The 25,580-nt window shown below is 42.0% G+C and overlaps 1 protein-coding gene across 6 annotated transcripts in view; it reads left to right on the forward strand.

Annotated features, from left to right (window-relative positions):
• Positions 1–9,321: 9,321 nt before the first annotated feature.
• The window catches only part of LOC106562868 (rap guanine nucleotide exchange factor 1), a 126,325-nt gene continuing 110,066 nt past the window's right edge, over positions 9,322–25,580 (forward strand). For all 6 annotated transcript variants that reach the window (XM_082958049.1, XM_082958050.1, XM_045689808.2 and 3 more), the window contains exon 1: positions 9,322–9,633. In XM_082958049.1, the coding sequence (XP_082814175.1) occupies positions 9,606–9,633 (28 nt within the window). In that variant the 5' untranslated portion in view covers positions 9,322–9,605. The remainder of the gene's footprint in view (positions 9,634–25,580) is intronic.

Genomic DNA, 25,580 nt, shown 5'->3' on the forward strand with positions numbered 1-25,580 from the left:
TTAACAGGCTGATGACCTTGAGATAGAAGCTGTTTTTCAGTCTCTCGGTCCCAGCTTTGATGCACCTGTATTGGCCATACCTTTTGGATGGGTGAACAGGCCGTGGCTCGGGTGACTGAGGTCCTTGATGATTTTCTTGGCCTTCCTGTGACACCGGGTGCTGTAGATGTCCTGGAGGGCAGCCAGTGTGCCCCCAGTGATGCGTTGGGCAGACCACACCACCCTCTTGAGAGCCCTGCTGTTGCAGACGTTGCAGTTGCCATATCAGTTGGTTATACATTATACAGCCCAGGAAGATGTGCTTAATGGTGCATCTGTAAAAGTTTGTGAGGATCCATGCCGAATTTCTTCAGCCTCCTGAAGAAGCTGTTGAGCCTTCTTCACCACATTGCCTGTGTGGGTGGACCATTTCAGATTGTCAGTGATGTGTACGCTGAGGAACTTGAAGCTTTTCACCTTCTCCACTACTGCCCTGTTGATGTGGATGGGGGCGTGCTTCCTCTGCTGTCTCCTGAAGTCCATGATCATCTCCTTAATTTTGTTGATGTTGAGGGAGAGGTTATTTTCCTGGCACCACTCTGCTAGGACCCTCACTTCTGCTCTGTAGGGTGTCTCATCGTTGTTGGTAATCAGGCCTACCACTGTTGTGTCGTCTGCAAACTTGATGATTGAGTTGGAGACGTGTGGCCACGCAGTCATGGGCGAACAGGGAGTACAGGAGAGGGCTGAGCACGCACCCTTGTGGGGCCCCTGAGTTGAAGATCAGCGTAGTGGTGTTGTTGCCTACCTTCACTTAAATGTCTTACTCACGTCGGCCACTGATAACGAGAGCTCACAGTATTCGGGAGCGGCGGGGGCTGTGTTTTCCTTGTAGCGGGAAAAGGTGTTTAGCTTGTCCAGTAGCAAGACATGGCTGGTTTTCCCTTTAGAATCCATGATTGTATGGAGTCCCTGCCACATACTTCTTGTGTCTGAGCCGTTGAATTAAGACCTCCAGAATGTATCGGCTGTGGTTCAAACCCCCACCTCGACTCTGTCTCGGGCCGTACATCTTAATTCCGCCATTGAACAAAACGCTTCTGAGAAATACAGTCCATGGTTGTGTCATTGCAGAGGGGCCAAAGACAGAGGACTTCATTTGTTGTTGGGTGTTCTATTTTTTTGTCCTTCTAAAATGTATTCAGTCTTCATAAGCCCCATTGATCCCTCCCTCTCTCTCCGAGGCTCTCTGACGTGTGAGGGACGGAGAGTCCCGGTGGCCGGCCCAAGGTTAACGGAACCGCTCTCAGAGAGGAGAGGTTTGAACTCTCCGCTCTGATCCCACCATTATGGAAATCAAATGCAGGCTTTGTCTCTCTGCTCCCTCTGTACTGAGTAGATTGATGAGGGGGGAAAAACAATTTAATCAATTTTAAAATAAGGCTGTAAGTTAACTTACATCTAGATGTTCCGCTAGCGGAACATCGCTCCAATATCCAATGATTGGGCGTGGCGCGAAATACAAACTCCTCAAAATCCGAAAACTTCAATTTTTCAAACATATGACTATTTTACAGCATTTTAAAGACAAGACTCTCGTTAATCTAACCACACTGTCCGGTTTCAAAAAGGCTTTACAACGAAAGCAAAACATTAGATTATGTCAGCAGAGTACCCAGCCAGAAATAATCAGACACCCATTTTTCAAGCTAGCATATAATGTCACAAAAAAACAAAACCACAGCTAAATGCAGCACTAACCTTTGATCTTCATCAGATGACACTCCTAGGACACTATGTTATACAATACATGCATGTTTTGTTCAATCAAGTTCATATTTATATCAAAAACCAGCTTTTTACACTAGCATGTGACGTTCAGAACTAGCATTCCCACCGAACACTTCCGGTGAATTTACTAAATTACTCAGGATAAACGTTCACAAAAAACATAACAATTATTTTAAGAATTATAGATACAGAACTCCTTTATGCAATCGCGGTGTCCGATTTTAAAATAGCTTTTCGGTGAAAGCACATTTTGCAATATTCTGAGTAGATAGCTCGCCATCACGGGCTAGCTATTTTGACACCCACCAAGTTTGGTACTCACCAAACTCAGATTTACTATAAGAAAAATTGGATTACCTTTGCTGTTCTTCGTCAGAATGCACTCCCAGGACTTCCACTTCAACAGCAAATGTTGGTTTGGTTCCAAATAATCCATAGTTATATCCAAATAGCGGCGTTTTGTTCGTGCATTCAAGACACTATCCGAAGGGTAACCAAGGGTGACACGCGGACGCGTATCGTGACAAAAAAAATCTAAATATTCCATTACCGTACTTCGAAGCATGTCAAACGCTGTTTGTCGTTGTTTTTTTCGTTCAAAGACTGATAATCTAAAATGGACTCTTCATGTGCACGCGCGCACCCGTCTCATTGTTCTCAGATCGACCACTATCCAAATGCGCTACTGTTTTTCAGCCATGGGCTGCAAAGTCATCATTCAACGTTCTGGCGCCTTCTGAGAGCCTATGGGAGCCTTAGAAAATGTCACGTTACAGCAGAGATCCTTTGTTTGGGATAGAGATGACAAAGAAGGCCAAGAAATGGTCAGACAGGGTACTTCCTGTACAGAATCTTCTCAGGTTTTGGCCTGCCATTTGAGTTCTGTTATACTCACAGACACCATTCAAACAGTTTTAGAAACTTTGGAGTGTTTTCTATCCAAAGCTACTAATTATATGCATATTCTAGTTTCTGGGCAGGAGTAATAACCAGATAAAATCGGGTACGTTTTTTTATCCGGCCGTGAAAATACTGCCCCCTATCCATAACAAGTTAAACCAGATCAGAGTCCAGCAGTCAGAATCAGTTCAGCTCTATAGTTGATTATTTGATTCATACAGGTGATTCCTCACAAAACGAGAACAAAAAAAGACCATGATTTGGGGGATTTTCACGAAATGTAATCCTTAGAAGAGTCTTTTGGAGGAAGGATTGTTAACATAAATTTGACATTTGTATCTTAAAGCATAATTGAGAAGTGATTTATTGAAGTTAGTGTAGTCATCTATGTAACAATCCTGAAAATCACCAGCAGGGAGCGACCATTTTTTATACATTTTCACATTCACTCTATTGAATTGGATCATAACTTTAAAAGTAGCAGAGATCCCATTCCGGAACTTTGATATGCCCATTGGGTATATTATATTTGACATAATATTAGCCAAATCAACTTTTTATTTGGTCAATATTCATGTTTATATTCTTCAATATGAATAAATGAAGGTAAGAAATGTTTTTTGAAATCAAAATACTACTCGTATTACAGAGCAAGCGGTAAAGCGTCATATGACATCAAATGTAGCTTTTTAGCACCAACAGATGAAACATTAGCAAGTCTTAAAGGAGGCATGGGTAAGGCCAACAAATGTTCCAACTTCAATTCATTATTTCTCAATTACACAAATGTCAAATATACTGAACAAAAAATATAAACGTAACAAGCAACAATTTCAATGATTTTAAAGAGTTTCAGTTAATATAAGGAAATCAGTCAATTGAAATGAATTCATTAGGCCCTAATTATGTATTTCACATGACTAGGCAGGGGTGCATCTATAAGTGGGCCTGGGAGTGTATAGGCCTACTCACTAGGGAACCAATTCCAGACAATCAGAATGAGTTTTTCCCCACAAAGGTGCTTTATTACAGACAGAAATACTCCTTAGTTTCATCAGCTGTCTGGGCAGCTGGTCTCAGACAATCCCGCAGGTGAAGAAGCAGGATGTGGAGGTCCTGGGCTGGCGTGGTTACACGTGGTCTGTGGTTGTGAGGCCAGTTAGAAGTACTGCCAAATTCTCTAAAATGATGTTGGAGGCAGCTTATTGTAGAGAAATTAACATTAAATTATCTGGCAACAGCTCTGGTTGACATTCCTGCAGTCAGCATGCCAATTGCAAGCTCCTTCAAAACTTGAGATATCTGTAACATTATGTTGTGTGACAAAACTGCACATTTTAAAGTGGCCTTTTATTGTCCTCAGTACAAGATGCCCCTGTGTAATGATCATGCTGTTTAATCAGCTTCTTGATATGCCACACCTGTCAGGTGGATGGATTATATTGGCAAAGGAGAAATCTTTACTAACAGTGATGTAAACAAATGTGTGTACAAAATTTGAAAGAAATATGTTTTTTGGTGTATGGAAAAATTCTGAAATCATCAAATCAAATTTGTCACATGCGCCGAATAATACTGTGAAAAGCTTACTTGCAAGCCCTTAACCAACAATGCAGTTCAAGAAATCGAGTTAAGAAAATATTTACTAAATAAACTAAAGTAAAAAATAAAATGGAAAGTAACACAATAAAATAACAATAACGAGGCTATATACAGGGGTACCGGTACCAAGTCAATGTACGGGGGTACAGGTTAGTCAAGGTAATTTGTACATGTAGGTAGGAGTAAAGTGACTATGCATAGATAATAAACAGCGAGTAGCAACAGTGTAAAAACCAGGGGGGACCAAAAGTTTGGACACACCTAACCATTCAAGGGTTTTATTTAATTTTTTTATATTTTCTACATTGCAGAATAATAGTGATGACATCCAAACTATGAAATAACACATATGAATCATTTTGTAACCAAAAAAGTAAGTTGTGTTGTGACATGGTAGGGGTGGTATACAGAAGATAGCCCTATTTGGTAAAATACTAAGTCCATATTATGGCAAGAACAGCTCAAATATGCAAAGAGAAACGACAGTGTTTCATTACTTTAAGACATGAAGGTCAGTCAATACGGAACATTTCGGACTTTGAAAGTTTCTTCAAGTGCAGTTGCAAAAATCATCAAGCACTGTAATGAAACTGGCTCTCATGAGGACCGCCACAGGAAAGGAAGACCCAGAGTTACCTCTGCTGCAGAGGATAAGTTCATTAGAGTTACCAGCCTCAAATTGCAGCCCAAATAAATGCTTAATCGACACATATCAACTGTTCAGATGAGACTGTGTGAATCAGGCCTTCGTGGCAGAATTGCTGCAAAAAACAATACTAGAGGACACCAATAATAAGAAGAGAATTGCTTGGGCCAAGAAACACGAGCAATGGACATTAGACCGGTGGAAATATGTCCTTTGGTCTGATGAGTCCAATTTTGCGATTCTTGGTTCCAACCGTCACGTCTTTGTGAGATGCAGAGTAGGTGTACGGATGATCTCCGCATGTGTAGTTCCCAATGTGAAGCATGGAGGAGGAGGTGTGATGGTGCTTTGCTGGTGACACTGTCAGTGATTTATTTTGAATTCAAGGCACACTTAACCAGCATGGCCACCACAGCATTCTGTGGGTATACGCCATCCCATCTGGTTTGCGCTTAGTGGGACTATAATTTGTTTTTCAACAGTACAATGACCCAACATACCTCCAGGCTGTGTAAAGGCTGTTTGACCAAGAAGGAGTGTGATGGAGTGCTGCATCAGATGACCTGGCCTCCACAATCCTCCCAGCCTCAACTCAATTGAAATGGTTTGGGTTGATTTGGACCGCAGAGTGACGGAAAAGCAGACAACAAATGCTCAGCATATGTGGGAACTCCTTCAAGACTGTTGGAAAAGCATTCCAGGTGAAGCTGGTTGAGAGAATCCCAAGAGTGTGCAAAGCTGTCATCAAGGCAAAGGGTGATTACTTTGAAGAATCTCACATATAAAATGTATTTTGATTTGTTTAACACTTTTTGGGTTACTACATGATTCCATATGTGGTATTTCTGTCACACCCTGATCTGTTTCACCTGTCTTTGGGATTGTCTCCACTCCCCTCCAGGTGTCACCCATCTTCCCCATTATCCCCTGTGTATTTATACCTGTGCTCTCTGTTTGTCTGTTGCCAGTTCGTCTTGTTTGTCAAGTCAACCACCGTTTTGTCTCAGCTCCTGCTTTTCCCCAGTCTCTTTCTCGCCCTCCTGGTTTTGACCCTTGCCTGTCCTGTCTCTGAGCCCACCTGCGTGACCACTTTGCCTGCCCCTGACCCTGCCTGCCGTCCTGTACCTTTGCCCCACCTCTGGATTACCGACCTCTGCCTGACCTGACCCTGCCTGCCGTCCTGTACCTTTGCCCCACCTCTGGATTATCGACCCCTGCCTGCCTTGACCTGATGTTTGCCTGCCTCTGTTGCTGTAATAAACATTGTTACTTTGACACATTCTGCCTCTGGGTCTTACCTTCAAACCTGATAATTTCATAGTTTTGAAGACTTCACTATTATTCTACAATGTAGAAAATAGCTAAAAATAAAGAAAAACACTTGAATGAGTAGGTGTGTCCAAACTTTTGACTGGTACTGTAGGTCCTGGATGGCAGGAAGCTTGGCCCCAGTGATGTACTGGGCTGTACGCACTAACCTCGTGTAACCGATGTGAAATGGCTAGTTAGTTAGCGGTGGTGCGCGCTAATAGCGTTTCAATCAGTGACGTCACTCGCTCTGAGACTTGAAGTAGGGTTTCCCCTTGCGTTGCAAGGGCCGCGGCTTTTGTGGCGCGATGGGTAACGATGCTTCGTGGGTGTCAGTTGTTGATGTGTGCAAGGGTCCCTGGTTCGAGCCCAGGTTGGGGCAAAGAGAGGGACGGAACCTACACTGGTACACTCAGTAGTGCCTTGCGCTTGGATGCCGAGCAGTTGCCATACCAGATGGTGATGCAACCGGTCAGGATGCTCTCAATGGTGCAGCTGTGGAACATTTTGAGGATCTGAGGACCCATGCCAAATCTCAAGTCTCCTGAGGGGGAAAAGGCATTGTCGTGCCGTCTTCACAATTTTCTTGGTGTGTTGACCATGATAGTTTGGTGGTGATGTGGACACCAAGGAACTTGGTGAAGAGGCGACTCTGGGATGCTGGTCTTCTAGGCAGAGTTGCAAAGAAAAAGACATATCTCAGACTGGCCAATTAAAATAATTAAGATGAAGATGGGCAAAAGAACACAGACACTGGACTGAGGAACTCTGCCTAGAAGGCCAGCATCCCAGAGTTGCATTCAGTTGTACAACTGACTAGGTATCTCCCTTTCCCTTCCTTTATACTCAATCCAATTCCACATTTTGTTCAATGGAGACAGTGCAGTTCCGCTCTAAACACACGTTTCTAACGCAGCACGTGAGCGACGCTTGGTGAAAAAGAAATGAATGGCAGCACTCTGTCTTTTCTTTTTCTTTTTTGGCACTCAGGGTGTGTTGTCAACGTATGGCCCTTAGGTGTCAGCCAGTAGCTATTCTAGCCTGGTTCTGATTCGAGCAGAGGAGTGGAAACTGGAAAACTGACTGCACAATCTTGGATTCTACCGAGAATGGTGACAGAACAACACACCTTCCAGGTAATCACTATAGTAGAAAGGTTATGAAATAGGTTACATTGTCACTGTTTGGATTAAATATAAGCAGTGGCTGTAGCACTATGTGAAATTCATCCCAATCCTCCCAATACTGGTCCTGGGGACCGAAAGGGGTGCACATTTTTGTTTTTGCCCTAGCACTAACACACCTGATTCAAATAATCAAAGGACTGATGGGTTGATTAGTTAAATTGTGGTAGTGTTAGGGCAAAAACAAAAATATGCATTCCTTTGGGTCCTCAGAACTAAGATTGGGATGCTCTATGTAACATATCAATAAAGTGACCAACCCTTGAGTTGACTACCCTCATAGAAATAGATAGCTGCATCAACATTATCAATATTCCACTTTCTCTTCCTTTTTCTCACTTTCCAACTAAACTTTCCCCGGGCAAAGTTGGTCATCTTACTCACCACTGTACAAAGTACACTAAGTTCTCTACGTCACATTCAAATCAAATCAAGCTTTATTTATATAGCACAATTCAGACATGGATGCAATGCGCTTCACTGGAAGAAAAAAAACATAAAAAACAATGTAAATTGAAACATTAATATCTACAACACAACAAACATCAGAGGATAAAAAACTAAAGAATAACAATAAAAACTGAAAGACTATAAACCACCCCAAGGAAAAGCAGAGCAAAAAAGGTGTGTTTTAAGATCTCTTTTAAATATGTCCACTGTTTCGACCCCCTTCAGGTTCTCTGTCAGGCTATTTCAGAGGCTGGGGGCATAGTAACTAAAGGCTATGAGCGACGCTTAGGCAATGCCTCTTGGTCCTAGGCTTTGGGATATTGTGGTTGAAACTGTCAAACAAAACTAACGTGCAGCCAATGAAACATTTTTATGAAATTGCATTGCCTAATCAGTGATATGGAGTAAACAGCGGAGCTTACAGCTACAGTGAAGAAACTGACAGGGGCATTGGCTTTGCTGTATGTTGAGGCACCCATAGAGAAGCAACTACATCTACAGGCCAGTTATTCTGTCAGTGAGCAGAGCTCTATCCTGTCCTGACAGGCCTGTCTCTGCTCAGGAACTCATTGTTCTGTTTTTCCTCTCTGTGATTTCACCATAGCCTCAGCAAATGCATTCCACACACACAGTGTACACACCCACACACATACATGCACCAACACTCACCATAGCCTTGAGACATACATTCCCTAAAGTCAGAGGGCAGACCTGCTTCCTGTGACATGTTACACATTCACTCACACTATGAATATTTCTGCTGCAATTAAGATTGACTCCACACATTGAAGGACAAGGTACTATACTCAACGGTGATATACAACAAAGTTATGCTTAGATTTTTGAGAAAAGCTTGAGTCAGGTCAATGTCAACCTCTTCACTTGAGGTCCAAGATTCCACCCTATGCTTCTCCTAAATGATTAGTATTGGTATTCTAATTCCTAATTCTATGGCTTCTCCCTTGGCCCCTCAAGAAATCAGTGGGTGGATAAAGGATGATCCAGATCGCTAAACACTGACAGAAGGGAATGCAGATCCACTCTGCCAGTCAGATCAATTATTCAGAACAAGAAGATAAGGGCATCCTCACACACTGACTTTTTCATGCTAGACATGCTGCTTTGTGAGTTAATTTATTTCTGCACTAAACCAAGATAATGTAGGCTAGCCTGGTTTGTTAGGCCCACCGGGCCCACCAGTTGACAGAGACTTCATACAGTATTATACTTTATAAGGCTTATAATATAAAATACTTATACAATACTTAGTTTGTAAAATATCCAGTATAGGGCACTCTGTCAACAATTATATAGGCCTATAGTATTTGGTCAGAGTATTGTTATATAAATGGTTTAATTTACCTCTGAGCAGCCCAAAAGTCTTCACAGATAGTAGCCACAGGGGGCACTTTCCACTGAAATTGAAACCCACCCGCTTGTTGACAAAATGACGTAGCTAATTCCAGGCGCAAGGCGGCGCTGCTGTCCATGTCGAGGACGCACGGTTCACGGTAGTGCTGTGTTGGTCTCAGCTCCTCGCTCAGTGAAAATTGCTTGGAGACTGACAAGAAACAGTTTAATACATCGTTTCATGTACATGTGTGTGCCACAAATCTGGTCTCGTACCTCCAGCGATTTCATCTCACGGACACGTGTGAACCAACAATGCGGAAATAATTGAGGGAGACACGGCGCGACGGTTTCTTGTTGTTCTTATTGAGAGTGAAATCACTGCTGGCGACGAAATGTCGGGGAAAATAGAGAGCAAGCAAGGTAAGCCGTCCAGCCGACTGGCTCCTCATACAACTGCTCCATGCCGGGGACTGGGATATCACACACATTGGGGACGGGTAGGCCCGGCTTGGGGGTCTTAAAATCTTTTCCATAGGACCCGCTTTTTGCTAGCCGTGTTGGTGTTTTTCTCTCTTACCCAGTAGAGTAAACGGGTTTTCCACACCATGGCTGTGTCGGGATAACGGTGTAGAAAAGCTCGCTAGTTAGCGTATGTTGACCAACAACATTCTAGCTAACGTTAGCGCTTTTCCTTAGCTTGTAAGATAGTAACGTTACTAACTTACAAATGTTACTAGTACTCGAAGAAATGACTAAATATTAGCTAGCTCAACTTTATCTAGATACCTTTCTCATTTGCTAGTTAACGTTAGCTTAACCAGCTGTGCTGGCTAAGTTTTAAACCAGTGGGACAACGCCACACAGCAAGCATATCTTGTGTCCTAGACAACCCATTTGCAAGCTAAATAACTCAATATTAACCTCCAGCTTTAACTGGGATTGCAATCACATCGGACTAATGTATCATACCCGCCCTCCCTGTGTTGTCAAATTGACTTTCCATTGTGCACGTGGCATATCTGCTTTGCACAATATTTACAGTGTCCACATTGTGATGCAAAAGTGAACTATGTGCAATATAAAGCGAAGGCATCCTTATCTATGAATATGGCGTTCAGTACAGTGGGAGGCCTGACTACATCGCCTTGTGAAGGAAACTGTCTCCGCTAGTATCCCACCCCTCCAGCGGTCTCTCCGTTTCCCCTCTTGACCTGGGCGGTGATGCCTGCAGCTCACGGTTTCACACACGACACATTGGGCAGTGGTGGGAGTGTGTTGTGAGAGACGGCCCTCCAAACAGACGTACAGTGTCCGACTGTATGTCTATTAGTTCTTATGGAAGTAGCTGAGCCATTGGATTTGTGCATCCTGGTCTAAGATCATTTCGTATTATTCTGTACGTAAATCCAATACATTATTTAGTATGCTATGTTTGGTATGGTTACTTAAGGCTGGGTGGGTGTATAACACAAACATCTAGTAACCCAAAGGTAGCAGTTCCAATCTCATGAACAGCTTTTAGCTTTTTAGCCACTTTAACTTCATACTACTTTTTAGCAACTACTTAGCGTGTTAGCTAACCTTAAAACCCTTTAACATAACTGCTAAACTTAACCCCTAGCCTCGCTAATGTTAGCAAGCCAGCTAACTTTGGCCATCTAGCTAGAATTCGTTACATTTAGCAAATTCGTAACATGTAGTATGTTGTGCAAAATCGTAACATAATACAAATTGTAATTGGTAACATATCATACGAAATGGGTGATGGACATCCACAAAATAACATATCATTCGACTCAAAAAATCCTACTAAATGGAGCGTCACAGATTTACGTACAGAATAATTGTAAATGCTCTGAGACCAGGATGATTGTCTGAGCTGCCCTAGATGTGTGCATATGTATGACAGAGTGATAATGACATTAAAGGCTGCGTTTTGTCCACAAACATTCACACAATCCTGTCTCTGAGCTCTACAGACAATTCCTTTGACCTCATGGTTGTTTTTTGTGCTGACATGCACTGTCAACCTTATATAGACAGGTGTGTGCCTTTCCAAATCATGTCCAATCAATTACATTTATCACAGGTGGACTCCAAGTTTTAGAAGCATCTCAAGGATGATTAATGGAAACAGGATGCATCTAAGCTCATTTTTGAGTGTCATAGCAAAGGGTCTGAATACTTATGTAAATAAGGTATTTCTGTTTTTTATTTGTAAAAGTTTCTAAAAACCTGTTTTCACTTTGTCATTGTGGGGTATTGTGTTTAGATTGAGTAAAAAAATATTTAATACACTTTAGAATAAGGTTGGTAAATTTGGAAAAAGTCAAGGGGTCTGAATACTTTCCAAATATAGTAAATGTTTTCTGTTCTATGAGAACGACTGAATGCCATGTGTGGCTGCCTGGCTGGTGCCTTGGGGTTTGTCCGCTTGCGCATGTTTACCAGGTCACCTGTTCAGTCTGCTGTCTTTGCCGCTCTGTTCTATATGTGTCCATCAATTCCAGATCTGTCCCCCCAGGGCAGGGCAAACAGACACACTATGTTGGATGCAAGTAAGCTGGAAAGAGGGACTAGGCCCGGCCTGGGCGCCATGGAAACAAACTAAGCTGAGGCACACCAGTGGCACAAGGACTGGATGTGTAGCTATTGTAGGAGAGCTGAAGAAAGGCACATGTTTTGTTCTCCAGAGAGAGGGAATGAAGGAAAGATAAAAGGGTGTCTGTATGGGCTGTAAGGGGAATCTTCAGAGAGCTTGGTCTTATGGTCAGGAAGAGAATTTGTCCAATTCCTTGACACCGGGCAATACTTGAACTAAAGGGGGAGAGTAAGTACAGTACATTCGGAAAGTATTCAGACCCCTTGACTTTTTCCACATTTTGTTACGTTACAGCCTTATTCTAAAATGGATTACATATTATTTTATCCTCATCAATCTACACACAATACCCCATAATGACAAAGTGAAAACAGGTTTTTAGAAATATTTGCAACTGTATTACAAATAAAAAACGTATTCCTTATTTACATAAGTATTCAGACTAGATGTCGACTGATTAATCGGCATGACCGATTCATGTTAGCAGGCAATATTAACTAGGGAAATTGTATCACTTCTCTTGCGTTCAGTGCAAGCAGAGTCAGGGTGGGTATATGCAACAGTTTGGGCCTCCTGGCTCATTACAAACTGTGTGAAGACCATTTCTTCCTAACAAAGACCATAATTAATTTGCCTGAATTTTACATAATTATGACATAACATTGAAGGTTGTGCAATGTAACAGCAATATTTAGACTTAGAGATGCCACCCGTTAGATAAAATACGGAACGGTTCCGTATTTCACTGAAAGAATAAACGTTTTGTTTACGAAATGATAGTTTCTGGATTTGACCATATTAATGACCAAAGGTTCGTATTTCTGTGTATTTATTATAATTAAGTCTATGATTTGATATTTGATAGAGCAGTCTGACTGAGCGGTGGTAGGCAGCAGCAGGCTCGTAAGCATTCATTCAAACAGAACTTTCCTGCGTTTGCCAGCAGCTCTTAGCAATGCTTGATGCACAGCGTTGTTTATGACTTCAAGCCTATCAACTCTCGAGATTAGGCTGGCAATACTAAAGTGCCTATAAGAACATCCTATAGTCAAAGGTATATGAAATACAAATGGTATAGAGCGAAATAGTCGACACGTCATAATTCCTATAATAACTACAACCTAAAACTTCTTAACTGGGAATATTGAAGAACTGGGAATATTGAACCACCAGCTTTCATATGTTCTCATGTTCTGAGCAAGGAACTTAAACGTTAGCTTTTTTACATGGCACATATTGCACTTTTACTTTCTTCTCCAACACTATGTTTTTGCATTATTTAAACCAAATTGAACATGTTTCATTATTTATTGGAGACTAAATAGATTTTATATATGTATTATATTAAGTTAGTGTTCATTGTTCATTCAGTATTGTTGTAATTGTCATTATTACAAATATATAAAAATCATCCGATTAATCGGTATCAGCTTTTTTTGGTCCTCCAATAATCGGTATCGCCTGGTTCACCAACTACTACTCTGATCGAGTTCAGTGTGTTAAATCGGAGGGCCTGTTGTCCGGACCTCTGGCAGTCTCCGGGGGTGCCACAGGGTTCAATTCTTGGGCCGACTCTCTTCTCTGTATCCATCAGTGATGTCGCTCTTGCTGCTGGTGATTTTCTGATCCACCTCTACGCAGACGACACCATTCTCTATACTTCTGGCCCTTCTTTGGACACTGTGTTAACTAACCTCCAGACGAGCTTCAATGCCATACAACTCTCCTTCCGTGACCTCCAACTGCTCTTAACCTCTATGGGCTAGGTGGGACGCTTACACAGCCAGTGTAATCCCGTGGTGCGTTATTCAAATTCCTAAAAAATACAAAAACTTCAATTTTTCAAATATATGACTATTTTACACCATTTTAAAGACAAGACTCTCGTTAATCTAACCACACTGTCCGATTTCAAAAAGGCTTTACAACGAAAGCAAAACATTAGATTATGTCAACAGAGTACCCAGCCAGAAATAATCAGACACCCATTTTTCAAGCTAGCATATAATGTCACATAAACCCAAACCACAGCTAAATGTAGCACTAACCTTTGATGATCTTCATCAGATGACAACCCTAGGACATTATGTTATACAATACATGCATGTTTTGTTCAATCAAGTTCATATTTATATCAAAAACCAGCTTTTTACATTAGCATGTGACTAGCATGTGACTAGCATTCCCACCGAACACTGCCGGTGAATTTACTAAATTACTCACGATAAACGTTCACAAAAAGCATAACAATTATTTTAAGAATTATGGATACAGAACTCCTCTATGCACTCAATATGTCCGATTTTAAAATAGCTTTTCGGTGAAAGCACATTTTGCAATATTCTCAGTAGATAGCCCGGCATCACAGGGCTAGCTATTTAGACACCCAGCAAGTTTAGCACTCACCAAAGTCAGATTTACTATAAGAAAAATGTTATTACCTTTGCTGTCTTCGTCAGAATGCACTCCCAGGACTTCTACTTCAATAACAAATGTTGGTTTGGTCCAAAATAAACCATCGTTATATCCAAATAGCGGCGTTTTGTTCGTGCGTTCAAGACACTATCCAAAAGGGTAAATAAGGGTGACGAGCATGGCGCAATTCGTGACAAAACATTTCTAAATATTCCATTACCGTACTTCGAAGCATGTCAACCGCTGTTTAAAATCAATTTTTATGCTATTTTTCTCATAAAAAAGCGATAATATTCCGACCGGGAATCTGCGTTTAGGTAAACAGACGAAAGAAAATAAAGCATGGGGTCGACTCGGGCATGCGCCTAAGCCCATAGTACTCTGATCGGCCACTTGCCAAACGCGATAAAGTGTTTCAGCCAGAGGCTGCCTCGATATCGTTCAGCTTTTTCCCGGGCTCTGAGAGCCAATGGGAGCCGTAGGAAGTGTCACGTTAGAGCAAAGATCCTCAGTCTTTAATAAAAAGAGCCAAGATGAAACACAACTTGTCAGACAGGCCACTTCCTGCATGGAATCTTCTCAGGTTTTGGCCTGCCATATGAGTTCTGTTATACTCACAGACACCATTCAAACAGTTTTAGAAACTTTAGGGTGTTTTCTATCCAAAGCCAATAATTATATGCAAATTCTAGTTACTGGGCAGGAGTAGTAACCAGATTAAATCGGGTAAGTTTTTTATCCGGCCGTGTCAATACTGCTCCCTAGCCCTAACAGGTTAAATGCAAGTAAAACGAAATGCATGCTCTTCAACCGATCGCTGCCCGCACCTGCCCGCCCGTCCAGCATCACTACTCTAGACGGTTCTGACGTAGAATATGTGGACAACTACAAATACCTAGGTGTCTGGTTAGACTGTAAACTCTCCTTCCAGACTCACATTAAGCATCTCCAATCCAAAATTAAATGTAGAATCGGCTTCCTATTTCGCAACAGCATCCTTCACTCATGCTGCCAAACATACCCTCATAAAACTGACCATCCTACCGATCCTCGACTTCGCCGATGTCATTTACAAAATAGCCTCCAATACCCTACTCAACAAACTGGATGCAGTCTATCACAGTGCCATCCGTTTTGTCACCAAGGCCCCATATACTACCCACCACTGCGACCTGTACGCTCTCGTTGGCTGGCCTTCGCTTCATACTCGTCGCCAAACCCACTGGCTCCAGGTCATCTACAAGACCCTGCTAGGTAAAGTCCCCCCTTATCTCAGCTCGCTGGTCACCATAGCAGCACCCACTCGTAGCACGCGCTCCAGCAGGTATATTTCACTGGTCACCCCAAAGCCAATTCCTACTTTGGCCGCCTTTCCTTCCAGTTCTCTGCTGCCAATGACTGGAACGAACTACAAAAATCACTGAAGCTGGAGACTCATATCTCCCTCACTTACTTTAAGCACCAGCTGTCAGAGCATACATAGCCCATCCAACTACCTTACCCCCATACTGTATTTATTTATTTATCTTGCTTCTTTGCACCCCAGTATCTCTACTTGCACATTTATCGTCTGCACATCTATCACTCCAGTGTTTAATTGCTATATTGTAATTATTTCGCCACCATGGCCCATTTATTGCCTTTTTACCTCCCTCATTTGCACACAATGTATATAGACTTTTTTTCTACTGTATTATTGACTATGTTTGTTTATTCCATGTGTAACTCTGTTTGTGTCGAACTGCTTTGCCAAGATAAAGCCAGGTCGCAGTTGTAAATGAGAATTTGTTCTCAACTAGACTACCTGGTTAAATAGAGATAAATCGGCGTTGAAAAATCATAATCGGTCGACCTCTAATTCAGACCCTTTGCTATGAGACTCGAAAATGAGCTCAGGTGCATCCTGTTTCCTTTGATCATCCTTGATGATAATTGGACCCTACCTCTGATCAATTCAATTGATTGGACATGATTTGGAAAGGCACACACCTGTTTATATAAGGTCCAACAGTTGACAGTGCATGTCAGAGCAAAAACCAAGCCATGAGGTTGAAGGAATTGTCTGTAGAGCTCTGAGACCGGATTGTGTCAATGCACAGATCTGGAGAAGGGTACCAAAACATTTCTGTAATGTTGAAGGTCCCCAAGAACACAGTGACCTCCATCATTCTTAAATGGAAAAAGTTTAGAACCACCAAGACACTTTCTAGAGCTGGCCGTCTGGCCAAACTGAGCAATCGGGGGAGAAGGGCTTGGTCAGGGAGGTGAACAAGAACCCGATGGGGTTCCTCTGTGGAGATGGGGGAACCTTCCAGAAGGACAACCATCTCTTACAGAGAGCTCCTTGACAAAAAACCTTCTCCAGAACGCTCAGGACCTCAGACTGGGGTGAAGGTTCACCTTCCAACAGGACAACAACCCTAAGCACACAGCCAAGACAATGCAGGAGTGGCTTCTGGACAAGTGTCAATGTCCAGCCTGAGCCCTGACTTGAACCCGATCGAGCATCTCTGGAGCGACGCTCCCCATCCAACCTGACAGAGCTTGAGAGGATCTGCAGAGAAGAATGGTAGAAACTCCCCAAATACAGGTGTGCCAAGATTGTAGCGTCATACCCAAGAAGAATTGAGGCTGTAATCGCTGCCAAAGGTACTTAAAGTACTGAGTAAAGGATATGAATACTTGTGTTAATGGCATATTTTGGTTTTTCTCAATACATTTTCAAAGATTTCTTAACCTGTTTTTGCTTTGTCATTATAGGGTGTTGTGTGTTGATTGATGAGGGGAAAATTTGATTTAATCCATTTTAAAGTAAGGCTGTAATGTAACAAAATGTGGAAAAAGTCTAGGGGTCTGAATACTTTCCGAATGCACTCTAAATACTTTTACTGTTGCACTTTTGAATACAATTAATGTTCTGTTTTTCTAAATTTGTTTGTCCAATTCTAATCACCTATGTAAATGTGTTTGCAGTTGCACTTTTGAATATAATTATTAAGTTTTAATTCTGTCTTGTCCACTCTAGTGATGCGTTATACATCAAGGTAACAACTGATGACAATTAAAGAATAAGACATCAATTTGCAGTAAAAACATATTTATTTTTCTGGTTCTCCTACATTTTGTCTGGTGCTCCTTACTTTTTTAAATTAGGGGGGGATTTAGAGCCCTGAGCACAAGTCTAAAATGCTGCTAGCGGTATGTGGCACCCGCAATGCCGCCCGTGGCAGAACATTTTCCACAATCGTGTTCGTTGATACACCCATTTTAGTAGGGTCTGCTCTGTTTTTTGGGAGTTAACACATAAAGCATCGTTAAAAAAAGTTCTCTATTACAGTAAAATAATGTCTCAATGCGTTTCAGTGTCCATATGACTGATTCCGTTGGACCAAGCCTCAAATGCAAATAGCATTTGCTTGTTGTCAGAGGAAGACATTTAATTTCGTCTTAGTTATTGTGAGGGGGCTTGGTGTCTGCTTGCGAGTGAAAGTGCACACAGCACTGAAGGAGATGAGACCAAAAAGACGAATGCTAATTTTTTAACAAGGCAAGGCAGTTAGAAACAAATTCTTATTTACAGTGACGGCCTAGCGGGGAACAGTGGGTTAACAGTGCCTTGTTCAGGGGCAGAACGACAGATTTTTACCTTGTCAGCTCGGGGACTCGATCCAGCAACCTTTCGGTTACTGGCCCAACGCTCTAACCACTAGGCTACCTGCCGCCTCATAAAAACTGCAAAGAAAAACAAAACTTGATTCTTGCGATACAGGCATTTGGAACGTCACGTTATTGCATAAATTCGAATTACCCGGTGATTGCTAAAGCCCCCTCTGCACTTACTGAAGCCCTGTCTCAGCACTTGCTTGCAAGTGTTGGGGTGTAGACCTGCTTGTCCGATCAATCCACTTGTCGAACCACCTATAGGCTACATTTTATTCTGCGCTTGCAGATTTTGTATTCTGCCTGCCTTGGTGGCATTATTTTTGTGAAGCTCTGCTACACAGCGAACATTTTTTGAATGAATAAAAGTACATGGGCCTACCCTACCGGTAGCTCAAAAGTTGGAGCCAATTTTGTAGACCTAGCTGCATTTGAAGGTGTACAGTTCAACACCAACAATATGCATAAACAATATAGTAAATAAACTCGGCAAAAAAACGTTTTGCCTATAACTGTCAACTGCGTTTATTTTTAGCAAACTTAACGTGTAATATTTGTATGATGATAAGATTAAACAACTGAGATATAAACTTAAGAAGTTCCACAGACATGTGACTAACAGAAATAGAATGTGTCCCTGAACCGGGGGGGGGGGGGGGTGGCGGCAAAAGTAACAGTGTGGCCACCAGCTTCATTAAGTACTGCAGTGCATCTCCTCCTCATGGACTGCACCAGATTTGCCAGTTCTTGTTGTGAGATGTTACCCCACTCTTCCACCAAGGCACCTGCAAGTTCCCGGACATTTCTGGGGGGAATGGCCCTAGCCCTCACCCTCCAATCCAACAGGTCCCAGACGTGCTCAATGGGATTGAGATCCGGGCTCTTTGCTGGCCATGAAAGGACTCTGACATTGACTCTGACTTGCAGGAAATCACGCACAGAATGAGCAGTATGGCTGGTGGCATTGTCGTGCTGGAGGGTCATGTCAGGATGAGCCTGCAGGAAGGGTACTACATGAAGAAGGAGGAGGAGGTCTTCCCTGTAACGCACAGCGTCGAGATTGCCTGCAATGACAACAAGCTCAGTCCGATGATGCTGTGACACAACGCCCCAGACCATGATGGACCCTCCCTCCAAATCGATCCCGCTCCAGAGTACAGGCCTCTGTGTAACGCTCATTCCTTCGACGATAAACGCAAATCCGACCATCACCCCTGGTGAGACAAACCCGCGACTCGTCAGTGAAGAGCACTTTTTGCCAGTCCTATCTGGTCCAGCGATGGTGGGTTTGTGCCCGTAGGCGACTTTGTTGCCGGTGATGTCTGGTGAAGACCTGCCTTACAACAGGCCTACAAGCCCTCAGTCCAGCCTCTCTTAGCCTATTGCGGACAGTCTGAGCACTGATGGAGGAATTGTGCGTTCCTGGTGTAACTCTGGCAGTTGTTGTTTGTTGCCATCCTGTACCTGTCCCGCAGGCTTGATGTTCGGATGTACTGATCCTGTGCAGGTGTTGTTACACGTGGTCTACCACTGCGAGGACGATCAGCTGTCTGTCCTGTCTCCCTGTAGCGCTGTCTTAGGCGTCTCTCAGTCAATCAGCTGTCCGTCCTGTCTCCCTGTAGCGCTGTCTTAGGCCACAGCTGCAGCCCTCATGCCTCCTTGCAGCATGCTTAAGGCACGTTCACGGAGATGAGCAGGGACCCTGGGCATCTTTCCTTTGGTGTTTTTCAGAGTCAGTATAAAGGCCTCTTTAGTGTCCTAAGTTTTCAGAACTGTGACCTTACTTGCCTACTGTCTAAGCTGTAAGTGTCTTAAACCTCTTAACGACCGTTCCACAGGTGCATGTTCATTCATTGTTTATGGTTCATTGAACAAGCATGGGAAACAGTGTTTAAACCCTTTACAATGAAGATCTGTGAAGTTATTTGGATTTTTACGAATTCTTTGAAAGACAGGGTCCTGAAAAAGGGACGTTTCTTTTTTTGCGGAGTTTATGATAGACTATTACAAAAGTGCACACACTCACAGACACATACTAAGCGTTGAGGATTGATCATGCTGAGATGGCAATCGAGAAGCCAGATTTTAGACATTGCATATAATTTAACAGTTCCAATTCACGTCATGCTGTTTGTATAAATCTATTACTGTTATCTCGCAGTTATTTATCCCGGGAAACGGGTGTGGTTTGGGTGGGAAATCTTGGTTACCCGGTTCCCGCTTTTAAACACGTGTGTGTGTGTGTGTGTGTGTGTGTGTGTGTGTGTGTGTGTGTGTGTGTGTGTGTGTGTGTGTGTTAGAGGTCGACCGATTTTATGATTTTTTTTCAACGCCGATACCGATTTGTTGGAGGACCCAAAAAAGCCATACCGATTAATCGGCCAATTTTTCTTTTTTTTTATACTTTTTGTAATAATGACAATTACAACAATACTGAATGAACAGTAATTTTAACTTAATATAATACATAAATACTATCAATTTATCCTCAAATAAATAATGAAACGTTCAATTTGGTTTAAATAATGCAAAAACAAAGTGTTGGAGAAGAAAGTAAAAGTGCAGTATGTGCCATGTAAAAAAAGCTAACGTTTAACTTCTATAGGGTATGTGGGACGGTAGCATCTCACCTCGCCAACAGCCAGTGAAATAGCAGAGCGCCAAATTCAAAACAACAAAAATCCCATAATTCAAATTTCTCACACATAGAAGTATTATACACCATTTTAAAGATAATATTCTCATTAATCCAACCACACTGTCTGATTTTAAAAAGGCTTTACGGCGAAAGCATAGCATTAGATTATGTTAGGACAGCACCTAGACAAGAAAAACCACACAGCCATTTTCCAAGCAAGGAGAGGCGTCACAAAAACCAGAAATACAGCTAAAATTAATCACTAACCTTTGATCTTCATCAGATGGCACTCATAGGACTTCATGTTACACAATACATGTATGTTTTGCTCGATAAAGTTCGTATTTATATCCAAAAACCCCATTTTTACATTGGCGTGTAATGTCCAGAAATGTTTTGCCTCCCAAAACTTCCGGTGAATGAGCACATCAATTTACAGAAATACTCATCATAAACGTTGATAAAATATTCAACTTTTATTCAAAGAATTATAGATGCACTTCTCCTTAACCTCTTACATCTAGACGTTCCGCTAGCGGAACACCTGCTCCAATATCCAATGATAGGCGTGGCGCGAATTACAAATTCCTCAAAAATACAAAAACTTCCATTTTTCAAACATATGACTATTTTACAGCATTTTAAAGACGACTCTCGTTAATCTAACCACACTGTCCGATTTCAAAAAGGCTTTACAGCGAAAGCAAAACATTAGATTATGTCAGCAGAGTACCCAGCCAGAAATAATCAGACACCCATTTTTCAAGCTAGCATATAATGTCACAAAAAACAAAACCACAGCTAAATGCAGCACTAACCTTTGATCTTCATCAGATGACACACCTAGGACATTATGTTATACAATATGTCATGACTGTCCTGATCAGGTCAGGGTACAGGAGACCACCACCCTACAGATTATCTCCCAAAATCCCAACAGAGGAGGAGAGATCTAGGGGTCTGAAGATGTGGGGGTTTTATGACCCCTCACGCCATAATAAACCTTAGGCCACAGAGAAATTCCTTTGTCCTCACAATGGAATTCTGGCCTCAGAACATTAAACATGCAATAAAGGGACTTTGGAACAATGGTTTCCGTCAGCCACAATGGTGGTCATGACGAGAGGTGGATGAAAATGTATGTAACTTTTGAATTGTTATTAAAGGTTAAGAGATGACGTTATTATGAAAACATTGTACCTTTAAGAGTTTTCCCAGTATATGCCTGATGTTTATACATTGTACGTTGTGTGGAAAATATCCAAATCAAAGAGAATGTTTTGGTAAAGATGAGATGTGAAGGTAGTGTCTAAAATAGGATTTTAGTCAAATCTAGGCCTTGCCCCTTAACTTGGTCCGCCCAGAGAATTGCCCTAAAGGCGGTTACGCCCACTTCTGACCCTAGGGTATAAGACAGGAGAGTGAAGAATTAACATAGGAGACTAATTGACCCCAAGCTGCAGCGAAGGTCTAACAAAGTCAACGAACCCCAAAACGAAACACAAGGTTGAAGACAAAGAAATCTTTTTCTACACGAGCTACGGACGAGTAGCTGTGTCTAAGCGGGTGAATTCAAGCCGAACCACCCAGCCTCCACTCTCCATTGAATCGTGATATATACACCGTTCGAGTCCGAAGCTGTGAGCTCTGAGCTACAGAGCTGTCTGTCCTCAGAAGACCCCTTTCAGATCAAGGGCGAGGGATCAGACCACTTAGCCAAGAAGGACACTGACATCGTGAGGACAACCAGAGAGTTGCGCCGGAGAAGTGCGTCATTGAGAAGCCTAAACGACACACGCGGAGCTTCCCACCTGAGACCTCCAACACGTAATTACATCATTATATTCTGACCCATAAGAGCGGCAGTTCGGGGCAAGGCTAGGTTTAAATAAGCATGGCTGACAAATGAACCCAAATGTATATTTCTCTCGTGTACTTTCTTGGTTTCTCTCTCTTTTAAATCCCCATTTTGGGTAACACGCGCCATAGTGTGTTGGCCCGTTATACTAAGTCCTAATCAATAGCTAGACTGTGTTTTGTGTATGTGTATTTCTATCATCATTTTAGCTTGCTAGTAAATAAATAATCAACTAAGATTGGTGTGGTAAACTCATTGGTGAAGCCAAGGTCCGTGCAGATTCCCGGATTATGCGACGTTCAGAATGAGACTGTAGAGGAAATTGATTAATTTAGCGACTGTTGTAAAATCGATATTCTGATATCCTTTGAGTTCATTTGGGAAATAGAAACTCAATCAAAATACTGTTCCCATGGTGCCCCAGGTTGATGAGTTAATTGCTTGATTCATTGCTTAATTCATTTAATCACGCAATTATAAACCGTTAATCATTCGATGAGCAACAGTCGTCACATTAACTAATACAACGTCACGACAAATACATGCATGTTTTGTTCAATCAAGTTCATATTTATATCAAAAACCAGCTTTTTACATTAGCATGTGACGTTCAGAACTAGCATACCTCCGGTGAATTTACTAAATTACTCACGATAAACGTTCACAAAAAACATAACAATTATTTTAAGAATTATAGATACAGAACTCCTTTGTGCAATCGAGGTGTCCGATTTTAAAATAGTTTTTCGGTGAAAGCACATTTTGCTATATTCTGAGTAGATAGCCCAGCCATCACGGCTAGCTATTTAGACACCCACCAAGTTTAGCCCTGCCCAAACTCCGATTTACTATGAGAAAAGTTTGATTACCTTTGGTGTTCTTCGTCAGAATGACCTCCCAGGACTGCTACTTCAATAACAAATGTTGGTTTGGTTCAAAATAATCCATAGTTATATCCAAATAGCGGCGTTTTGTTCGTGCGTTCAAGACACTATCCGAAGTGTAAATAAGGGTCATGCGCACGACGCATTTCCTGACAAAAAAATTCTAAATATTCCATTACCGTACTTCGAAGCATGTCAACCGCTGTTTAAAATCAATTTTTATGCTATTTTTCTCGTAAAAAAGCGATAATATTCCGACCGGGAAAGCGTGTTTACGTACAAAAGAGAGAAAATAAAAGCATGGGATCCCCTCGTGCACGAGCCTGAGTCTCATAGTACTGTGACTGGCCACTATCCAAACGCGCTAATGTTTTTCAGCCAGGGGCTGCCTCGATATCATTCAGCTTTTTGCTGCCTTCTGAGAGCCCATGGGAGCTGTAGGAAGTGTCACGTAACAGCATAGATCCCCTGTATTGGATAGAGATAATCAAGAAGGCCAAGAAATGGTCAGACAGGGTACTTCCTGTACAGAATCTTCTCAGGTTTTGGCCTGCCAAATGAGTTCTGTTATACTCAGACACCATTCAAACAGTTTTAGAAACTTTGGAGTGTTTTCTATCCAAAGCTAATAATTATATGCATATTCTAGTTTCTGGGCAGGAGTAATAATCTGATTAAATTGGGTACGTTTTTTATCCGGCCGTGAAAATACTGCCCCCTAGCCATAACAGGTTAATGCAACCGCTGTGTCAGATTTCAAAAAAGCTTTACAGTGAAAGCACACTTTGCAATAATCTGAGTACGGCGGTCAGTCACAATACCAAACCTGCCATTTTGTGGAGTCAACAAAACTCAGAAATATCATTATAAATATTCACTTACCTTTGATGATCTTCATCGGAATGCACTCCCAGGAATCCCAGTTACACAATAAATGTTCAAATACCTCCTTTTTGTTTGCGCGTTCAGTCGAGTAACCAAAATGCACTGTGCTCGCGCAGAGTTCAGACGAATAGTCAAAAAAGTTATATTACAGTTCGTAGAAACATGTCAAACGATGTATAGAATCAATCTTTAGGATGTTTTTATCATAAATCCTCCATAATATTCCAACCGGACAATTTCTTTGTCTTCGAAAAAGAAAAGGAACACAGCTAACTCTCACGGGAAGCGCGCCACTGAGCTCATGTCATTTTCTCAGTCATGTAATTCCAGGAGCTCTTATTCTCTCCCCATTCACAGTAGAAGCATGAAACAAGGTTCTAAAGACTGTTGACATCTAGTGGAAGCCTTAGGAAGTGCAAAATGACCCCACAGACACTGTATACTGGATAGGGAATCACTTGAAAAACTACAAACCTCAGATTTCCACATTTCCTGGTTGGATTTTTTCTCAGGTTGTTGCCTGCCATATAAGTTCTGTTATACTCACAGACATCATTCAAACAGTTGTAGAAACTTCGAGTGTTTTCTATCCAAATCAACTTATAATATGCATATCTTAGCTTCTGGGACTGAGTAGCGGGCAGTTTACTCTGTGCACCTTCTTCATCCGGACGTCAAAATACTGCCCCCTACCCAAGAGAGGTTCCTTGCTTAGTTCCTTGCTCAGAACATGAGAACATATGAAAGCTGGTGGTTCCTTTTAACATGAGTCTTCAATATTCCCAGGTAAGAAGTTTTAGGTTGTAGTTATTATAGGAATTATAGGACTATTTCTCTCTATACGATTTGTATTTCATATACCTTTGACTATTGGATGTTCTTATAGGCACTTTAGTATTGCCAGTGTAACAGTATAGCTTCCGTCCCTCTCCTCGCTCCTACCTGGGCTCGAACCAGGAACACATCGACAACAGCCACCCTCGAAGCAGCGTTACCCATGTAGAGCAAGGGGAACAACCACTCCCAAGTCTCAGAGCGAGTGACGTTTGAAACGCTATTAGCGCGCACCCGCTAACTAGCTAGCCATTTCACATGGGTTACACCAGCCTAATCTCGGGGGTTGATAGGCTTGAAGTCATAAACAGCGCAATGCTTGAAGAATTGCGAAGAGCTGCTGGCGAACGCACGAAGGTGCTGTTTGAATTAATGCTTACGAGCCTGCTGCTACCTACCATCGCTCAGTCAGACTGCTCTATCAAATATCAAATCATAGACTTAATTATAACATAATAACACACAGAAATACGACCCTTTGGTTATTAATATGGTCGAATCCGGAAACTATAATTTCGAAAACGAAACGTTTATTATTTCAGTGAAATACGGAACCGTTCCAAATTTTATCTAACGGGTGGCATCCCTAAG

The sequence above is a fragment of the Salmo salar genome, chromosome 11, assembly GCF_965601325.2.
Source record: "Salmo salar chromosome 11, fSalSal1, whole genome shotgun sequence".
Classification (NCBI taxonomy): domain Eukaryota; kingdom Metazoa; phylum Chordata; class Actinopteri; order Salmoniformes; family Salmonidae; genus Salmo; species Salmo salar.